Below are 20516 nucleotides of genomic sequence, written 5' to 3'. Positions count from 1 at the left end.
CCCCCCCCCCGGGGGCCAGGGGCAGAGCTCAGGCCTGGTTCAAAGGGACCTGGTGTGATTTATGGGCAGCAATAAGTGCAGTGTCACAGGGCTTTAATTACAGGGCAGGGAGCAGTGCCCAGGGGGTGCATGGGAGGTTGCTTCCCCGGGGCCCAATCCTGACCCCCTCCACCTGCCCTCGGCCTCTTTCCTTCCCCGCTCCAGAAGCTCAGGGCCCGGAGGGGGCTGGAGCGGGGGCAGACATCGCCCCCAGCTAGGCCTCAGCCAGGCCCAGCCCTGACCCGGGGTTTCTGTCTGCAGGGAGCGAGGTGTCCCAGGAGAGCTTGCTACTGCACGGCCCCTTCGCCAGGAAGCCCAAGCGGATCCGGACGGCCTTCTCCCCGTCGCAGCTGCTGCGGCTAGAGCGAGCCTTCGAGAAGAACCACTACGTGGTGGGAGCCGAGCGCAAGCAGCTGGCCAGCAGCCTTAGCCTCTCCGAGACCCAGGTAAGCACGGCCGGGGCAGGGAGGGCCTGCACCGCTTCTCGGGCTGTCCGTCCAGCCGCCCTCCCCATCCAGGCTTGCTCCTTTTTTTTTCACCGCGTCCGTGGCCCCCCAACTCTTTGTCTGGCTCCACGGCGAGTGTCGTGGCAGGCACAGCTGTAGGGCAGGGTCCACGCTGCCAAAAGGCACGCCGCTTTTCTGCTGGGAGTTTGGGGGGGAAAACCCGGGTCGGTGAAGGGGCTTGGATTGTCAGGAGGCGTTTGGACGACGACGGGGAGAAGCAAGAGGTTGTGGGACGTTGGAGGAGCCCTGGGGAAAGGAGCATTGTCGCTTTCCTAGCGAGGCGAGTCGGGGAACGGTGTGTGCGTTTTGTAAAATCCCATCCCGTGTGCTCGGGAACTGCCTAGGGAGTGCAAGGAACACGCAGCCGCTAGTTATCAGCACAGGGATTAACAGTCATCTTTTTTAATAGGAAGAACAGAATAATGTTTCTGTTACAAGGTGGGCTTTTATTAGCATTATCTCTTATATCGACTGCTGGAGTCTTGGCCGGGGGGGCGGGTAAAAATATTTGCAAAGACGTTTTTCTCCTCCCCAAAATCCCCGGCAAATGCAATCCTAGTCCGCGGGTTATTATTGATGCCGTCTCCATTATTTTTATAACGAATGCCATGCTAATGACAATCTGCATTGCTAAAACCCCGCTGCCTGCAGACGCTGTCGCATTCATCCGTTTCCCGTGGCACGGCTGGAACCGAACGTTAGTTTTTCTGCAAACACGTTTTTATCATTTTTTTTTTTGCCGTCCAGGCCGATACAAAGAAATGTCCCCCCAAATTGGCTGCGTGCGAAAAGGCAATAGAGATTTATTTTGATTTCAACTTGCCAGTTTTAGAGAAGATTGTTTCAAGGCAATTTGCCTTCCAGTGTTAAGAAATACGGCAAGAATGCAGGATTCAATGTGGGTGAAAAAAAATATGCAGCAGAGAGATAAAATACCCACAAGTAAATATGCAGACTGTATCAGACGATATTCCCTCTCAAATGGCGACCGCTGCTCGGTGCTGCAGGGAAGGTGCTAAACTGCCCGTAATGCACAATTATGGAATAATCTGTTGATAGGAAAAGTTTCTCGCTGAGGCTGTCAGGGAGCGAGACTGATTTATTCCCTGACTCGGGCACGTCTGTATCCTTTCGGTTTTGTTCTCCGGTCCAGTGTAACTGCAGAGATTTTAATTTCCTATGTGTGCATCCCCCCCTTTTTCTGGAATACTGCTACATGTTGTGCAAACCTGTGTTATTGTGCACTTCTATATAAAATTTGCACGGGGCTGAGCCCAGCCATGTATCTGCACACGCTGGTTCTTGGGAGGATTCGTCGGCAAAAAGTTGTCACAAAACGTTTTGGCGGCATTACTGGAGGAGAAGAACAGGAATATTGCTGCAAGCAGCAGACATAGATATCGATATCAATGAGACGGAGCAGCAATATTCAGATCTGTGTCCAAACTCGCGCTTCACTAAATTAGTAGTTTGGTTCTGTACAGAGCCTTTTGTAATTCTTGACTTTTATTCTGTATATTCGCTATATTTATTTCTTATATTATATATAAGAAAATATAGATATTGTATATTAGAAAAAACAAAAGATAAGCGTATAAACCGGGACCAATCGGTTCAAATGCCTTTGTCCTAAAGCCTGTGAGAGAGGTCAAAACTTGGCCGGGAGAAAGCCGTTCTTTGCCGTGGTTGCCGTCATACGTGCCGCTGTGTGCCTCCTGTCATTATTCATGTCGGCGGCCGGCTTTCAGAAAAACTCCGAGAGGGTAATGAAAAGAAAAAAGCCAATTAGTTTGGAAAGCAGTATCAGTAAAATATTGCCCAGAGGGTTCAAAGAGTCTTTGGGATTGTCCTGTATTGCCCCTGGCCTAATTGCAATTTGTTCAGAAAATTGAAAGCCCCGTATCTCTGGATCTGGGAGCCTGGGCTTGTTTACAGACAGACAGAGAGAGAGAAATTTGTCTTGCGCTCGAGACTGGATTCAGCCGTCACATGTATTTTTAGTTCTCGAAAGCCGGTGGAAACGTTGTGTAGCTTTTTAGCAAGGGATTATTCATCATCCTGGATGAGCCCGGGTCAGAGGGGTTTGGGGGGACAGACTTCCCCCCACCCCCCCCCCCCCCCCCCCCCGAGAAAACCCTGCGGCGGGAAGGGGCGGCTTGCGATCCCTTTTGTTGTACTCGGCAGCACCTCGCGCCGCCAGCCGTCCCACCCAAGTCAGGAGGAGGAGGGTGCCACTAGCCCCAATAAGGGGACGGGAGCTCGTGCCGCTCGGCGAAGGAGTTGGGGTCCCAAATGCAGAATCGATGCCGTTTCCAAGGAGAACGCAGAGTTTCTGGACCAGAGGCAGGCTCCCCCCACCCCGTCCCCTACCCCACGTAGCTTTGTGGTTGTTTGAAATCTGTATCTGGTTGTGCACGGGCTGGGGAAAGAAAGTCCTGGCTTGCTGGGAGAGGGAGACAAACTCAGGACGTGAAATCTGTCTATTATTGTGTGAACGGGCATCGAATTACTGACGAGCAGCCAAAGGCCCGCGCTGCTCAGGGAAGGCAACCAACTCTTCTAAAAATAGGAATTAAAAACTCTAGCTACATCATACCGCACACACACACACACACACACACACACACGTTGCACACGCACACACCATTTCATGTATTACTATGGTCTGAGTTGTACGGATGTCACGCGTGCACACGCCCGGGGTCTGCTGTGCACGCACACGCTTCCCATCCGAGACGCGGTGACACTGCGGACCGTCCTCTCCTCGTATCCGATATACGTGCTGCCTCCTATGGAAGACGCGGGCACCATTTTGTATGTAATACCCCACCCACACGTCCCTCTTATATAAAAGGCACGCACTTTTGCACGTGTGAGAAACGCGCAGCCCCATATAGAAGCGCGCGTGCACACATTTTATTTCAGATGAGGGAAGTGCTAATTGCCTCGACGAGCCCTCCCCCCTCGCCGCGTTCAGCAGCTCGAGTCCGGGGCCTCAACCAGCCCAAGGGAAGAGAGACGCGAAGGCTCCCACCTCCGGTCCCCACCAAGACCCTTTCTGGGACGCTTGTTGGCAGCTGTCTCCTCTCCTCCTCGGGACAGGCAGCTGCAGAGATGCACCTGGAGTTGGGCACAGCTGGAACGGCAGGCCACATCTGGAGCAGGCCCCCAGGAAGGTTGAGGGGCTCGAGGAAATCCTTGTCCCTTCCCTTCCCTTTGGGTCCCAGCTCAGCAAAGGCTGGGCACAATATCCAGGGGTGTCCTCAGAGCATGGGGTGTAACGTAGGGCTGTTTGCTCCCATTTAACTGAGTTAATGGATAACAAACCTGGGCCGGACACCCTGAGGGGAGTAGAGCCGGACACAGGCATGGGCGAACCGGGGCCTAGACAGAAAGAGGACCGGAAAACGGTAATTTTTCCCCATTGTCCAATTATTATTAGCATTATTGCTGGTGAAGGGGGGCTCGATACTAAAAGTTTGCCCGGGGCTGCCAGGAGCCTAGGTACAGGCCTGGAGGTGAGGACAGGAACACACGTCGCCAGGCCAAGCACAACACATCTGCTCACAGCTGCGTGCAGTTGTGGGTTTGTGCCGATGCCAAGGTGTGTGCGGGATTACATGGCGGCATATGTTTGGACGTGCGCAGGAAGGATTGCGGTTTTGTCTGCCATGTTGAGGTGTGTGTGCATGGTTTGTGTGTGTGTGCATATGGAGAAGGGGGCTTGATGTGCGTGTGTGTGAGACCTTGGTGCTGGGTGTCTGTGTTGCTAGTGCGCTGTGCCCACGTCGGTGTGCGTGGGCACGGTTGCGGGTTTGAATGGTAGTGTCTGCACAGTTTGTGCACTGTGTGCATCGGTCTGTGCAAGTGGGGCTGTGGGGTTTTGCTGGACGCCCGGTCCTTTTGGTGCGGTATCTGTGTCCACGTGTGTAGGAGCGGATGCGGTTCACATGGCACTGATGCGAGCGTGCGCACGCGTGGCGTCTGTCACTTCGTGGAGGGGGTTTGCTGGGCGTGTAGCGTGCTGCACGTGTTGGTGCAGCCAGGAGGGGCTGTGGCTTGGTGTGCAGGCTGGCGGGGGTGTGGACAGCTGCGTGTGTGGCGGATGCACGCACAGCTCGGCCAACTCCACTTTGCACATCTCTGCTTTGCAGGGGGTGCTCCACGCTACCCCCCGATGAAAGCAGCTCCTCCACTTTCCCCCCAGTGGGCATCTCAGGGGATGGGTGTGATGGAGGGGGTCCCTCTGGGCGGCTGCGTGCGAGCCGTTTTGTCGAGGGAGATGTGGGTGCTCCCGAGAATTGGGGTGGGGGAAGCCTGTCCCCCCCGAGTTGTGGTTTAGGGCCTGACCCCACTTTTTTCTGCAGGGGAAAATTTTTCCCCCACCTCCAGCAGGAGGAACGGTGTGACCCACAACCCACGAAGCCTGCAGCTCTTTGCTGGGGGGAATAGGCCGCACATGGAAAGAGGGGTGGGGGGGAACGACTGCTTGTGGTGGAAGTGAGTTGAGTACAGGCCTGGGAGCCGGGCGCTCTCAAGCACAAACCTGCTTTGGAAACCTTGGGTAAGGCATGCCTCAGTTTCCCTGTCTGTAAAATGGTCGGAGGGGGAGTACGCGGGGCGCGGGGGTTCCCAGCAGACATGTGCTACGTGCTAGGAAGCTGGAGTGAGATGCATGACGTCAGGGGAGAAAATGTCTGCTCTTCTTCCTCCTTTGCACTGGCTTTGGGTCTGGCTGGCTGCAAAGGCGAGGGACGGAGAGCCGCGGCTGGACTCGCTCTCAGTCCCACTGGTGGCAGTGGACGTTGGCGTCACATGAGGCTTGGGACAAAGAGTTGGGTCTGGATGTTGGGAGTAGGTTTTGGACACAAGGGGCACGATTTCCATTAGGAGATGCAAGGTCCCGTCTCACTGTCCCTGGTGTGTCGGGCACGAGCAGGTCCTTCCTGTCTCATATAGACGCTCACTGTGACGGGCAAGCGGTGGACACGGAGACGAAAGCGCGCGTTCTCATCGGTTGATTTATGTCTATGAAATCATGTAGCAAAGTTGAGAAAACACATGCCCGGCACTCAGGGAAGGGATTGCGGCGTGAGCCTGGAGTCGGGAGTCATGCGGACGGCAGCGTGGCACTTAAAAATCGGGGCCGGTAAAGTTGCGATTCCCAGACTGACTCTCACGTAGCCGCGTGGCAAACCCGGCCTGCGCTATCTGCATTGCTCTTGAAATCCTTCTAAATCCGGCGTGCATTTAAAGAGAATAGCACCAGTATAAACAATGGCATGTCGACAGCGGGAGTGAGTCAGCACTCCTCCGAGAAACTTCGAGCTCAGGCGTGCTCTTGGTTACTGTGCCCTGAATCCGGGTGATTTTCTTGCTTTTAGAAGCGTCAGGTCGAGAGCATAATTCCCGTGGAAATTAGGCTCTGGAAAATGATTCCCTTGGAAAAACATTGGCAGGCTTCCTTCTTTCTTTTCCGTCTCGGCAGCTCCACGTCCGGTTTTCTCCGGTGACAGCCTGACTTCTGCACTCTCACCAGGAATATAGCCTGGGATCTGGGGAGCAACTCGTCTCCCCCCGTGAGCTGGCGGGGAACCAAGGGCCTCTTTGCAGCCGCGGCGGTGGTTTACACATGCACCAGGAGTAAAAAGGAGCAAAGTCTTTCTTTTAGCAACAGCTTCATTTCAGAAATGCAGAGGGAGTGGATTTGCCGGGTAGGGAGGCGCTGGAGTTTCCCAGTTCCTTCTCTGACCGTAATGCCTCCTGCCCCCTTCACGTCCTCATGCCCGCGCGTTTCCCGTTGCAACCTTCGTGCAGTATTATCCTGCGTTGTTGCCGTACCGTTGAGTGGTGCATGTGTTCGAAGAGTGAAGCTTGAGGAGTTTATTTGTAAGATGGAGACCACGAGCTTGCGTTTGGCCGTGAACTCAGCCAAAGGCAACCTCTGGCTTGGTTGCATATTTTGAGAACCATTATTTAGTCACCTTGTCGATTTATTTGTTCGTCTTTCCCATGAGACCTTCGTTCTGGTTTCAAGAGACTGTTTCAAAGGCGCTCCTAGTGTTATCTGGTCTGGTAGCTTGAGACCCACAAGCTCTCCCTATGTCTGGCAGCCACAGTAATGAACCCCTTACATTGACCGCGGTCGATTCCCAGACCGCCGGGACTGTCGCAGGCGTCGCTTCCAGCAAGCTAAAGATCCAGTGCAATAAAGACGGGTGAGATTTCACAAAGCAGGGACCGAGTGTTAGACCCTGGGTACTGCTGTGCTGAGGACGAGGAGAAAAATGCTGCTCAACCAGTGTGGACATGTATGATTTATTCCCGTTTCACCCACGCCTGCTCGTTTTGCATGGGCAGAGAGGAACGGGACAGGCGGAGAACGGGCTGACCAGGGCTGTCGTCTGTTAGAAGGAGAACAGGGCGAAACCAGGGGAAATGAAGAGTTTCGTTAAGCATCTGTTGCCAGGCTCGCGTAGAGTTAGGATTAGCACTCGAAGTCGGGCAATGATGGGAACAGAGAGAAGTCCGCTGGGTGCAGGGGTTTGTTCGACACCCCTCCCGCCCCGCGAGCAATGGATGGGCAATGCATGACGATCGGTAGCGTTGACCCCAATGGTTTCATCGTTAACGGTACCGGCTTCCACCACGTGCCATAGAGCAGGGTTGGCATCAGGGGAGAAGACCTCTTCTCCGTCTCCTCTTCTCCAAACCCATTTGGCCCCGTGGATGAGTGGTGCAGGGCTGGTCCATGGGCTGGAGGAATGGCTTCGGGTTTAAACTACCAGCAGTCCAGATTTTTCTACTGTTTTGGGGGGGATTTTTGAGTTTCTTTCTGTTTTCATTTTAACATCAGGCAGCCTGGTCGCGCTGCTTGAGAATTGCAAGCAAAACCGCTCCCCTTGGAGCAACCGAAATGAGAGGAGACACAGCGCGAGTTTTTCTGCCCTCTGCCTCCTGGCCCGAGAGCAAGGCGCGTTCACCGAATCGGAAAGGCACAGGCTGAAAACCGATAAGAAGACAGACCTTTTTGCTCTGCGTGTGAATGGGCCGCAGGACGCGTGGCCTGGAGATGTCGCAGAAGCCAAGACCGTCGTGAGAGGGGCTGGATGGAGAATATCTGGCCTTGTAATACTGCGCTGCTGTGATTCGAAGTCAGCGTTTTTAATCCTCCAAAAGAACCGAAACAATTCCACTTTATTTATACATGGAGTTGCTTATAATCAGGGCCTGACAGTCTTGGCTTTTGCACAGGCGGCATTTTGGGACACGCCGTAAAACTAGCACATCAGAATGGTTTTCAGTAGTTTTCATTTCTGAATTTTTAGAGCATTTAACCCCGTGGGTCCTGCCCTTGGTCCTAGGGTCTCCGGGGGAGATTGTCATAGTATCACAGACCAGGAGGGTGGGAAGGGATTCAGGAGGTCACATCTAGTGCAACCCCCTGCTCCAAGCAGGACCAGCCCCAACTGCATCATCCCAGACAAGGCTTTGTCTACCTGGGTCTTCAACACCTCCAAGGTTGGAGACGCCACTACCTTTTGGGGAGCCTGCTCCAGGGATTGTGTAAGGCCAGGTCTTTATCTGTAGTTATTGATTTACATTATGGGAGAAAGGCTGCCTTTCCTGCAGCTGAACCTGCAAATGTGGGGTTGATTTTTAATCCAAGCACTGCAATGGCTAATGCTCAGAGGTCGTTCTTTTTTGGGAGGAAGGAGTAAAACCACGTGCTTGAAGATCTAAACTGATTTCTATTTGCGACCGGGATGGGTTTCATAAGGGACAAATTATTCCATATCGTCTCATAGATGCTCTTTTTGTTCTTGGGAGCCACCGTCACCGACGTGATAGTGGCCCGACGGCAGGGTTTGCCTGGGCAAAGCAGTCTTCATTTTCCAGGCAGTTGTGGTGCCAAAATGGATTTCTCTAACCTGAATCCCCTTCAGACGGAGGTGCTATTTAGCACCTGGAGAGCCGCCGCTGAGGCTGGTTTTCAGGAGAGGATACAGACCTGAATCTGATTTCTATGCAATCTCTTAATCGCTCTGTGCCTCAGTTTCCTTGTCTGTAAATTGGGGATAATGTTTTTTCATTTTAAATAGTTTGTGCTTACCTGGCCTCACCTCCCTGTACAGTTCGAGAGCCCCATAATCATGCATGTATGCATCTTCTATAAATACTCTGAGATTAAGGCTATAGGAAAGCCTCGGTGGTTGTTCAGCGCAAGTCTCGCTATACATCGTGTTTTACAAAACGCCCTAAAAGGAAGCCAACGAGCAGTTTTCACACTATCTCCCACTGCCATAAAACATCCGTATGCAGAGGAGAAATGACTTGGGTATTTCCAAGCGGAGGGTTCGGTATTGCTTTAGAAACCAGGGACGGGAATGATTTTGCCTGCAGCAGAACTGCAGCCAGCGGTGGCATGGAAAATAGCCAAGTGGCAAAGCACACAAAGTAAGCCAGGAAGCAAATTTGTGTTGTATCCAAATGATGTTAAAATATAACGGGGAGCAGAAAACCGGGATCCGGCCAGATCACCCCTGTTCCTGTGTGAACAGATCATGGGATCTTCAGGGATCACAAGGACCTGGGACTCTGATTTCCCTGGGGAAAGATGCCAGCTGGAAAGCGCTCGCTCGGGGCATTGATTTAGGATCGCTGGGCAGGAACCAGGCCCTAAACTGAATCAGCATCCTGGTTTCCTGCACCCCGGGGTGCTGTTGGTTTTCCAGGGGCACTTTCAGCCCGGCTGACTGGGTTGGGGCTCATGGATTTAACAGGGTCACGATGTGAGGGTCACGCTGGGGGTGTGCTTCACTTTGCAACCCACCCGGGTCCTCCCCTGTACCTCCAGACTAGACGGGACCTTTTCTTCGCTCTAGACATTCCTGGCGTTGGACATTTTTCTCCTCCTCCATCACTTTTCATCCTCTTCATAAACTTTGGGCAGAAGAGAGCAGTAGCCCGTGGCGCTCTGGATGGCAGCGGGGGCAGGCGGCTGCGGGAAGAGAAAGGGTTGGGCGGTGGGTTGCAAACCTGCTGGAGCTTGGAAAGACCCGAGTTCAGGTTCGGGCACCTTTGCCAGGCCCTGCTCTCAGTGAGCGTTTCCCTCCTGCCTGGGAGGATTTGTGCGCACGTGGCTGCGAGGTGCACAAACCCTGTTGGCGTCAGGGGCCCTGCCGGACATCATCCCGCGTGGAGTGACATTGTGCCGGCCAAGGGAGCAAGCAGCTCGGAGGCCATCAGGCCTTTCCATTGACTTCGTTTTGTTGCTCTCATGGCCCAGTCCAAGTGCCAGGGGCTAATGGGAACATTTTGCTTTCCGCATTATAAAGGCATTTGGTCCCAGAAGTGCTCTGGTGTGAGGGGGCCCATGGGCCTCCACGTCTCTGCTGTAAAATGGGCTGAGAGCTGTGCGGGTGTGCGGGCCCAGCAGGAGCACCGGCTGCCCCACGAGACAAGCGTGTAACTCACTTTCCGGCGTCACGAGAGGCTGGTCCCCGTTGGCTGCCTGTCGCTCCCGTGGTGATGGCCAGCGGCCACCCGCATATCACCTGAGTGTCTCTTGCTGTGTCCCTTGGCCCCAACGCTTGCTTTCCAGTGGAAATGAATGGTGCCCGTGCTGGGACAGACTGGGAGCACTGGATGTCCAGGCTTGTACTGTGAATCGAGTTCAAAGCTGGTATGAGGGGCCCGCAGCCCACTGGGTGTGTCTACACATGCGCATTTAATGTGCATTAGCCTAATTTAAGGCACTTTAAGGATGCATGTCTACACATGTGCACCCTTAATGCACCTTAAAAATGGCAATTTAAGGCTATTTAAGCCTAAATTTGATACCTTCATAAAGTAGGTATCAGAATTATGCATGAATAGCTAAATCAAATTAGCAAACGTGTAGTTGCACTAGTGCGCATTAACATGGTGTGTGTCCATTGACTGGGAATTAACTTGAGTCCCAAGTTGGTTCGCACACCCCCATTAATGCACATTAACACATGCACACATAGACAGGGAAGCACAGAGGAGGCCACGTGGTGTATGTCTCGTCCATCTCCACCTGCATTTGGCCTGCCCACGTGCGTCCTTCCTTGGGTGCCTGGTCCTGCGCCTAAATCCCTCTCTGTTTTGTCCATACTATGCTAGAAAGCAGCGTTGGGCCCTGCTGCGCGAGGTGCTGTGTGGCCCCAGGAGAGTCTGCGATGAAGACTTCCAGCCCTCCGTGCACGGGGACACACGTCCACGCTGCTCCCTGGGCGTCACGGCTGCTGACGCCGGAGACTGAAATAAAGCTGCCCGGCGTCTCACTTGACTTGGGGCCGGGGGCAGCAGCTTTGCAGCCAGCAGGACGGGAGCCGCGTTCGAATCAAGGCCCCGACTCCCAGGGTAACGAGTTGCCTTGTGCGCAGCATGGACAGTAGTCCCTGCCTTCCTCTCGGGGGGCCGAGCACGTGGCTCTGGAGGAGCTCAAACCCCGCAGCCACGGGCACAGGACAGGGCACTGGAGAGAGAAAAATCAGCCGTCATTTATGCAGGGAATCGGGCACCGAAGAGAGACCGGGGAGACGGCACCCCAGAGACCTTCCCCCCATGAGCTGTCAAGGCCTTGACTTCAGGGCACTGCTTGACTTCCCTTGGGCCCGTCCAGCTGTGAAACACGGTGGTGTGGACCGTCCCAGTCTCCCTCTGCCTCTCTCCCCTCTTCTGATAAAAATAAATCCATTAAGAGTATCCCTGTCTACCCCACCTCTGCTAATTGGGGAAAGGGACCGTCCTGTTCACACCGCCCAAATTATTAAAGCTCCGTTCACACCAGCCGAATCTCCCGCACTTTGTCTCCCAAACCTCCTGGAGCCTAAATCCCTTGGAGACATTGGAGAGCCCGGTCCTGGCTTGTCACCCACCCAGCTCTGCACCGATCCCTGGGGCCCGGCCCTTGGGTGGGACCAGATTGCTCGGGGGCTGGGATGGCCTGGGCGGGGTGGCCGGAGTGAAGGTGTTTGCAACGCCTGGATGAGACCCAGGGGCCACGGTCAAACCAGACCCTGTGAGCAAAAAGCTGAATCCTGCCTGACGTGCGCAGCTGGGTCCAGCCTGAGCAAGGGAGCCGGAGACGTGGAGGGCTCCCTGCTGCTAAAACCAGGAGTGCTGCAGATGGGAAACGGCTTTGGCTGCCTCGATGGTCCCCTGCCCATCATGTCTGGCCAGCTCCCAGGCTCAGGGGCTGCAGGTGCTCTGTGCAGGCTAAGTGACTCTCCCACGGGCCTGTGAGGAGGCAGTGGCAGAACAGTCACGCGCTTCGCTCCTCCGAGCCAGGCAGGTGCCCTAAGCCGTGCAGGGCCGGGCTGCAGCAGGACAGACGGATGGTGCCAGACGCATGTCTTCAGCAGACTGCAGCGGGGCGAGCCCTGGAAAGGGCCAGGCGTGCGTTCGCACGGGCTGCGATCTCTTCCCATCCACATACTGGGCTCTGCAGGGGGGACGCCCCAGTGCCGTGTTTGCACGGACCCAGGGTATGAAGGCCGTGGTCAACCTCCGTGGCGGAAGGAGCAGGATGGATGCAACGCGTTCCTTAGCACAGCGCAATAAACCACGCGAGCGCCTGGCCTGTGTGCACGTGCACATGCATGCACACACGGGCCTACGAGTGCACATCCGCAGATGCAGGTACACACGCAGAATAGTGTTACACGCCCACAGGTCAATATAACAGGTCCTGGCGTGACCTTGCCTCATCATCTTTAATGCATCATTTGTCACCCCTCAGGGCTGGGCTTAACCCCTCCAAGCCTCAAAGAGCTTTAGATACCTGGACCTCCAGGGGAGTTTGGCACCTAAGGACTGGCCTGTCTCGCCACGTGGACTGTGCACATCAGGGGCTCTCCACTTCTTTTAGACTTCAGGCACCCCCCACCCCCCCCTTGGTAGACTCGAACCCCCCTTGGAAAATGCCGGCTCTCAGGTTTTGCTCAGAAAAATCCCAGCGCCATGCTGCTCTTGCAGAGAGCTCAGGGAGACCCGCAGCAGCTCCCCGTGCTTTCAGCGCTCTGGATTTCCATGTGAAAACCCCAGGTTTATCTTGTGGCTCCTGCTTGCACGCCTAACAGGGCTAACATTGTGTGGCACCCTTGAAAGGATCTCGATGCACCGTGGGGTGGAGAAGCAAAGGGCCTGTTGAATTCAGGGGTGGTTTTGCTCTTGGCTCCCGTGAGATCAGGATCCAGCTCTTTCCCCTTTGGCAGTGGTTTTTCAACTTTGCTTGTGCTTTGCAGCAGGCAGCTAATTTCCTCCTAAGCGGCTGGAGCAGCGGAGCTGGGATAAAAGCTCTTTGCATCTGCACGACAGGAGACGGCTCCGTTTCCTCCAGCAGCCGCTGGAGGGTGCCCCACGAAGGCTGCCAGCATCCCAAAGGGGACAGAACTGCACAGTGATGATGATGATGGTGACGATGCTTCATACTACATGGCACGAGACCGCTTCGCAGTCCCCAGCACCTGCTGCCCACGGTGCGCCCCTGCCAGCCGCCCAGGGCTCACCTGAGCTGGCGCTGCGATGATTTGTACTTCTGTTGGTTGCTAGATGCATGGGCACATGCATCCTGTCCTGTTGAGGAGCGATGTGTGGGGGCCTTTCTGAGACGCTGGGGGAGGGCAGCAGCTTCCAGATGTGCTGCTGTCCCGGGCTGAGGGCCTCAGGCTTAGTGACTGGGTGCGTGGAGGGGAGGGGACCCCAGCACCAGGGCTCCCCGCACTGTGCAGCCGGGGCAGGGAGGCTGCAGGCTGCGGAGGCCGGCCAGGCTTCTCTGCAGCGCCATTTGGCGGCAACCGAGCTGTCCCGGGCCCGGTTCAGGGGCTCCCCCCAGGGCTGCACCAGCCCTTTAGCCTGGAACCGGCCAGTTCGACTCCAGTTGTGAGCCGGTGCTGGCTGGCATTTGTCTACACCCGTGGGCCTGCGCTTCCCGGGGCCGGACACCTCCCAAGAGCAGCCAGGGATACTTGGGTAGCAGAGCCGCTACCTTGCCTTGCTGCCCATGTTGCAGGTGGGAAAACTGAGGCACAGAGGAGGCCACGTGGTGTGTGTCCCGTCCATCTCCACCTGCATCTGGCAGGCCCCAGGGAGAGGTTTCCTCTCTCCCTTGCGTTTTGTTCTCAAGAAACTCCATTTGCAGCTTGCATCTGCAGGGACCCCGGTGCCACTCGTTGCCTCTCGGGCTGCTCTGGGCAAGATCCCTTCTCCATCTGCATTGCCTGTTCCCCTTGGTGCTTTCCCGGCTGCCTCTGAACCCACGGGCATGAGAACTAGCACTGGGAGAGCTACCCACGTTTCTGATGCCCACCCCCTGCCCCTGTCAAGTGGAGGTTTCCCTAAGCTCATCACTCAGCTCGGGACTTAAATCCAACAGGTCTCGCTGCGATTCTGGCCTGGTACTTTTCTGCTCACACTTTCTCTCTCGTTCTCCCGCCCTCCGTGGGGTATTGCAGCCCTAGTGATAGCGGCAAAATGCAATCAGATGGCCTTGCTGATCTCTAACGATCAGGACCTAATTCTGGCAGGGGAGAGACCCCCTCCAATCCATGAGCCATCGGCAGCCCGCAGTGCCCATGGCTTACAGGTTTGCCAACACCGGCTCTTTAAACCTCAGTTAACTTGGAGCCGTTGGCAGGTTTGTGACGGCGGGTTGGGACTCTCCCCATGGGCATGTTCCCAGATTGGTGGCTTACCCTAGTGTGTGCCCTGGTAGACGCTGCAACTGTCTTCACTGCAGGAAAATACAGAGTTTTAATCTTGTGATTGCTGCTTCCACGTGTGGAGACGCGTCACTGTGGTTTGCACATTGGGTTCGCTCCGTGCGTCTCGGCCTCGTTAGCCTCAGGCCGCTTTCACCTGTTTCTTGCCTGCAGAAAAAAATACTAGAGCAATTTTTCTGTCACAGACACCTGAGAGAGCCCCGACGGGGCAGGATGTTTTGGATACTGGGGATTTCTGTTGGAAGGCTTTGAGTCTAGCTTGTAACTCGTGCGTCGGTGTCTGCACACCTACACAGGCCAGTGGTGTGTCGCACTGTGTCACCCTGGTTGAGAATCGCTGCTGTAGCTAGGTGAGGTGAACCCCAGGGGTCAGCTACCTGCATCCCGGCTGCCTCAGGGCTTGTCTGCGCTATGGACCCTCTGTCACTGGGCCTGATTGGGCCTCGCAGTGGGGACATGGCACAGAGCCCTGCTGCCAGCACCACCTCGCCACGTGAACCAGGCTAGGGGTGCAGTTCCACATCACACTTAGACCAGACTAAACCTGTATGAATGTTAAGCAGTGTTAAAGTTAGCGCGTGCTGTGAGTGGTTGAACGTTAAGGGTTAACAAAGGGTTAAGGGTAGGTCTTGCTTGACCAATCTCATTTCCTTCTATGACCAGGTGACCTATCACCTGGACAAGGGGGAAGAGATTGATGTCATACATCTTGACTTCAAAAAATGCTTCCCATGATCCCCTCTTGGCAAAACTGGCCAACTGCGGCCTCGACCTCACCACGATCCGCTGGCGGGGGAATTGGCTCCGCGGCAGGACCCAGATGGTGGTGGTTGATGGAAGTCAATCGTCGTGGTGCACTGTGACCGGTGGGGTCCCTTAAGGCTCTCTCCTAGGGCCTAAACTGTTTAACATCTTCATCAATGATGTGGACATTGGTGTCAGAAGCAGGCTGGCCAAGTTTCCCGACAACACCAAACTCTGGGGTAAAGCATCCACACCTGAGGACAGGAGGGTGATCCAGGTGGATCTTGCCAGGCTCACGAAATGGGTAGTCGAGAACCTGCTGGTGTTCAACACCGAAAAATGCAAGGTTCTTCCCCTTGGGAGGAAAAACCTACAGCATCCCTATAGGCTTAGCAGTGCTACACTGGTCAGCACTACAGATGAAAGGGACTTGGGGGTCATGGTTGACCACAAGATGTACATGAGCCTGCAATGTGATGCTGTGGCTAGTAAAGCGACCAAAACGCTGGCTTGCATCCATAGATGCTTCTCAAGCAAATCCCGGGACGTCATTCTCCCCTTGTACTCGGCCTTGGTGAGGCCGCAGCTGGAGTACTGCGTCCAGTTTTGGGCTCTGCAATTCAAAAAAGATGTGGAGAAGCTTGAGAGAGTCCAGAGAAGAGCCCCGCGCATGATCAGAGGTCAGGAAAACACACCTTATGATGAGAGGCTGAAAGACATGGGGCTCTTTAGCCTGGAAAAGCGCAGGCTCAGGGGTGATCTGGTGGCCACCTACAAGTTTATCGGGGTGTTCACCAGGATCTGGGGGACAATTGTTCAGCAGAGCGCCCCAAGGGATGACAAGATCAAACGGTCACAAACTCTGCCGCGACCGATTCAGGCTGGACATAAAGGAGAACTTCTTTACTGTCCGAGCCCCCAAGGTTTGGAATAGACTGCCGCTAGAGGAGGTTCAAGCCCCAGCTTTGAACACCTTCAAGACACATTTGGATGTTTATCTTGCTGGGATCCTATGATCCCTGCTGACTTCCTGCCCCTGGGGCGGGGGGCTGGACTTGATGATCCTCTAGGGTCCCTTCCAGCCCAAATGTCTATGAAATCTATGAAACACTGTTTCATGCCTGTTCTGCTCTGACTTGCCACTAGAGGGCTGGCGATCAGGGGCGTGGCTAGGAGCCGGGACACCTGGGGGGGTTTATCCCTGCTTGGGAGTGGGTGGGGGGCTGGGAGCAGTGCACTCTGGGATACTGGAGGACTGCTAATTGCTCATTGCATCTGTGGAGCAGACTGAAGTTACCCTAACACAAGCTAGGTAGCACAGCCCAGAGTTGACCTTTGCCTGAAGTGGCATAACTTTGAGGTACTCAGAGGGCACTTAGCATGAGTAACGAGCTCCGTGTGGACACTCGTGTTTTAAGTGCCCTTAGTGTACACTAAGGGCACTTAAAACACGAGTGTCCACACGGAGCTCGTTACTTATGCTAAGGGTACTCAAAACATGAGTGTCCACACAGAGCTCAGTGTAACATATAACTTCCCCCTAAGTTGCCCGAAGCCATCTCCTGTCAGCACAGCTGCAGCCACACCAAAGGTCTTGCCGGCACCGCCGCATCAGCCAGCGGGTAGCTGATTCCATATCTGTATCCATAGCTGACACAACGGTGTAGAGCAGCCCAGCTGCCACTGAGGTTTTGCAGCGAGATGGGAATTGTGAGTTACCACAGTGCAACCACACACTGATTTTACAGGCACGACACAGTTTTGAACACTTGTAGCCTGGGATAGATGTTCGGCGAGTCTCCAAAGAAGGCTCTGCCAATGCGCTGCCTGCCTCTTATTCACCGGTAATAAGTAGACTCTGGGGGGGAAAAGGAAGTTAATTAAGACCAAAGCCTAACATCAGTGTGAGGCAGAAGCAGTGGTGGGCTAGAGTGCTGGGGAAAGCAGAGGGTCTGCAGCGAGCCAGTCTGGAGGATGGGCTTAGGCTTAGCCCCAGCATATTTCCATGAGAGCTGAGCCACTGACTCCCCCATGCCCCTCTTTTTGTCTCGCCCAGGTGAAAGTGTGGTTCCAAAACAGAAGGACGAAATACAAGCGGCAGAAGCTGGAAGAGGAAGGCCCCGAGTCAGACCAGAAGAAGAAAGGTTCCCATCACATCAATAGATGGCGGATCGCCACCAAGCAGTCCAGTGGGGAAGACATTGATGTCACTTCCAATGACTAGCCAGGGGACAGGCTGCCGGCGACTAAACCAATGAGAGGAACCAGGGGGAGGAAGGGGAAATACGGGACGGGAACAAAACCAGACTCTCGAGACTTCACACAGACAAAAGCAAGCGACCACCGCTGACTTTCCTCCGCGGTGCCCAGGCCCAAAGGAGAGGCTGACAGCCCAGTTCCTCCCTCATCACACGGTTCAGCTCTTCAGCGCACCGGGCGGCCTTTGGAAATGAGAGCTCCCACACAACGGAGGAGGAGGAGGAAGAGGAGGACGAGGGAACGCCAACCCAGAGACTGCGCGCTCCGAGGCAACGAGCCGAGCCGCCCTTCCCTGCCTCTGGAAGCCGTCCGTCAACCATAAGATCCAATAAAAATGTCCACCAAGAAGCTCCATGTACACAACCCTTTTCTGTTTCTTCCTTTTTGCCTTTTTTCTGTTTTTTTTTTTTCCTTCCCCTCCTTTTTTTTTTTTTTTTTTTTTACACATTTTTATTTTAACTTATTATTTTTGTTTTGTGCGTGTGTGCGTGTGCGGTCCCTGTCGTAGGTCGTCAACAGCTGTAGCGTGCGTTACTGCGTGGTAATAAAAGCAAAATGGGCTCAAAGGAGAGTGGGTGTCCGTGGGCATGCGTCACGCTTCCCAGACCCTTTCCCAGCGCAGTTTAAGGGGAGAGAGAGACTTTGGAGGTGGAGTGGAGCAATCTGCGGAGAAGCCTGATCCATAGCGGGGTTTGTGGCCGAGTACTGGGATCTGGGGCTCTGTACAGCTCTTACCTGGGGCATCTGTTGAGTCCGAGGACCTGAGGATCAGCTCTGTGGGCCCTGACCGTAGCTGGACCCATCTTTCAGAGAAAGGGGCAAGAAACCCACAGCTGTGGGGATGGTCTAGCAGCACGGCCGGGGTCGGGAGGGGAGGGTGGTATTTCTAAGCAGTCAGCCCGGGGTTCAGTCACGCCCTGACGCTCGGGGCTTTACGTGGTTATTTTTAAATCATCCTTAGCATCAGTCTAATCCTGGAGCTCCTGATAACCAAATGAATCAGCGGTGGTGGGAAAAGCTGATTTGTTTCCCCTTGAAAAATAAATCCACAAAATTATTTAATCCCGTGGGGTTTTTTGGCTTGTGTTTTTTTGTGGACGGTTTCGCTTTTCTTCAACCCGAAAGATGAAACAAAACGATCGCTTTTTTTGTGTCCTTTCACCTCGGCGCTCACTTTCTGGGTCTCTGAAAACCAAAATGAAAGCCCAACGGGCGGCTTCTTTGTTTTGTTTAGTTAAAAAAAAATAAAGAAAAAATAATTTAGACGGCTGTAGTGACACTTTTTTTCCCTTTAATTTGGACAAGATACATTTAAAATATATATATTTTTTCAATGAAAAGCATTGGCCAGCTGGGAGCTAAGTGTGGGTTTTGTACCATTGTACTGAGTCCTGGGTTTCAGCTGATCATGAAACTCTTCCCAAAACTGGAAGGTTTTTATTTCAGCCATGGACCTTCCCCCCCCAACCCCCCCAAATTGTGTCATTTGCAGTTCTTACACCCGTTTTTTAAAACTGGGTTTGGTCATTCAGTTAAGGAGGAGGAGAAAGCTAGGTGGTCAATCACTGCAAACAGTTGCTGTGCAATGCTCCAGAGTCTGGGTGAATCCTCGCGGACGACGAACACAATCGAGGGCTTGTTTCTGGAGGCTTGGCAGGTGGGGATGGGGCGGTTCGGCCCCGGGGATGGGGCAGGAGGACGAATTTTACATTTTCCCACGTGCTCAGCTGACAACAGCTGCAACCATCGCTTTTCTGGGTCTGCCCCTGCCCACAAGCCCCCCGGACTTTGCCCTGTGGTTTGCTGAGCGTCCAGTGCCACTGGCTCTGTGTCTTCAGGGCATCCTCCCACTGTATGCTGGGCTTGTGGACCAGACAGTGCAGGCTTTGTGCAAGATATCCATGGGGCGTCTGGTCCAAGGGCCTGGACCTTTTTCTCTAGGAGCTGGGAGCCTTGACTGTCCTACAGTCCTTGCCAGGCATCAGTCTCATCCGCTCAGTGAACCGGGCTGGTCGTTTCTGGCCTGTCCCTCATGGATATCCATTTCACAGCTCAGCAGAGGGTGAGGCCTGGCTAAGCTCGGGGAGCTGAGCTCCCATGGCAGAGATCCAGGCAGGAGGAGCTGTGGACTATGTCCCCTCCGTTCCCTTCTTTGGGGAGTCTTGTTGCACTTACCAGGCCTGGGCCCAGCCAGCTGCACCGCTGCCGAGGTTTGAGCGCGGCCCGCACCTTGGGAGGGAGGCAGCTTGACGGGGCTTTGCTTTGAGCATTGCAGCATCACCTGCATCTTACCCCCGTGGCTGCGGCGAGAGCCCTGGCGTCCACCTGCCTGGCAGCTTCTGCTCTGGGGCCTGAGCTGGTCCTGGGAGGAAACGCAGGACTTTCTGCCGTGCCGAGGACGAGCAGTGAAACTGGAGACGCTTGCACTGCTGCCGATAAGATCTTAATTCTGTTTATCCTGGCAATGTCAGCGTGAGTGACAGCACCGCGGTTCGCAGCTACTGTGTGAGACAGGGCAGCTCACAGCTCCTCTGCCTGACAGCGACGGGGCGGCGTGGGGGAGGAGGGTGCAGAACGCTCCCCGCACGCCCGCCGGGTTGGAGCAGGCCTGGGCGACTCCAGGGCACGGCACGGCACGGCTCTGGACCCCCCACCTCAGTCTCCCAGCACCTCTTGCAGGGGATCAGCCAGCAGGTAACCCCAAAGGCCAGGCAGGGACAGGGAGACGAGGCCACTCCACGGATAGGAGTCTCTCTCTGTCTCCCTACATGTTACATCTATCTATCTATCTATCTATGTTATCCATCTCATCCCCAACTATCTATCTATCTATCTATCTATCAAGACAAATATTACAGATACAGCAATATACAGATATCATTTCTCTCTCTCTCTCTATAGATAGCAGTATAAGATGTACCACCATGCTACTTTTATATCTAGCTATATATCTCCACATTACCACCACACACTACTTCTGTCCTCTCTCCCCATGTCCTGCCTATTTGCACACATCACTTCTCTTCTCTCTCTACATCTAGCTCCACACCTCTCTCTCTGTCTCTCTCTCTTCCCATCCATCCATCCATCCATCCATCCCCCGCACATTAATTCTATCTATGGGACCTGAGCTGAGCATCAAACAAACTCGCCTGCAGCCGCCCGTGATCGCTTTGTGCCTGGTTTGCGGTTGCTCCACATCTGTACCAGCCATCAG

The 20516-nt window shown here is 54.5% G+C and overlaps 2 protein-coding genes across 3 annotated transcripts in view; one reads left to right on the top strand and one right to left on the bottom strand.

Moving 5' to 3' along the window:
- Positions 1–18356, top strand: part of EMX1 (empty spiracles homeobox 1) — a 20627-nt gene extending 2271 nt beyond the window's left edge. Inside the window, exons 2-4 of one of the 2 annotated variants that reach the window (XR_003093377.1) lie at positions 301–485; positions 12821–13054; positions 17097–17228. Coding sequence is in view for 1 of the 2 variants with exons in the window: in XM_025200688.1 (XP_025056473.1) it covers positions 301–485; positions 17097–17264 (353 nt within the window). In the remaining variant the exon portion in view is untranslated. Of the gene's footprint in view, positions 1–300; positions 486–12820; positions 13055–17096 lie in introns of both variants that reach the window. The other variant, XM_025200688.1, reaches the window with a different exon arrangement.
- Positions 2150–10676, bottom strand: LOC112549827. The gene is made up of 2 exons (XM_025200687.1): positions 3190–10676; positions 2150–2298 (listed from the first exon to the last, which is right to left on the bottom strand). The coding sequence occupies exon 1, from the start codon at positions 5186–5188 to the stop codon at positions 4046–4048; it is 1143 nt and encodes a 380-aa protein (XP_025056472.1). The 5' UTR covers positions 5189–10676; the 3' UTR covers positions 2150–2298; positions 3190–4045.
- Positions 18357–20516: the final 2160 nt, after the last annotated feature.

The sequence above is a fragment of the Alligator sinensis genome, unplaced genomic scaffold (assembly GCF_000455745.1).
Source record: "Alligator sinensis unplaced genomic scaffold, ASM45574v1 scaffold12_1, whole genome shotgun sequence".
Lineage (NCBI taxonomy): Eukaryota > Metazoa > Chordata > Crocodylia > Alligatoridae > Alligator > Alligator sinensis.
Note: the sequence above shows the minus strand (reverse complement) of the source record. Positions and strands in the feature narration are given on the sequence as shown.

Coding starts and splice junctions, on each gene's coding strand:
- LOC112549827 (XM_025200687.1), bottom strand. CDS start 5,188: ATGTCTGCTGGGAACCCCCGCGCCCCGCGTACTCCCCCTCCGACCATT.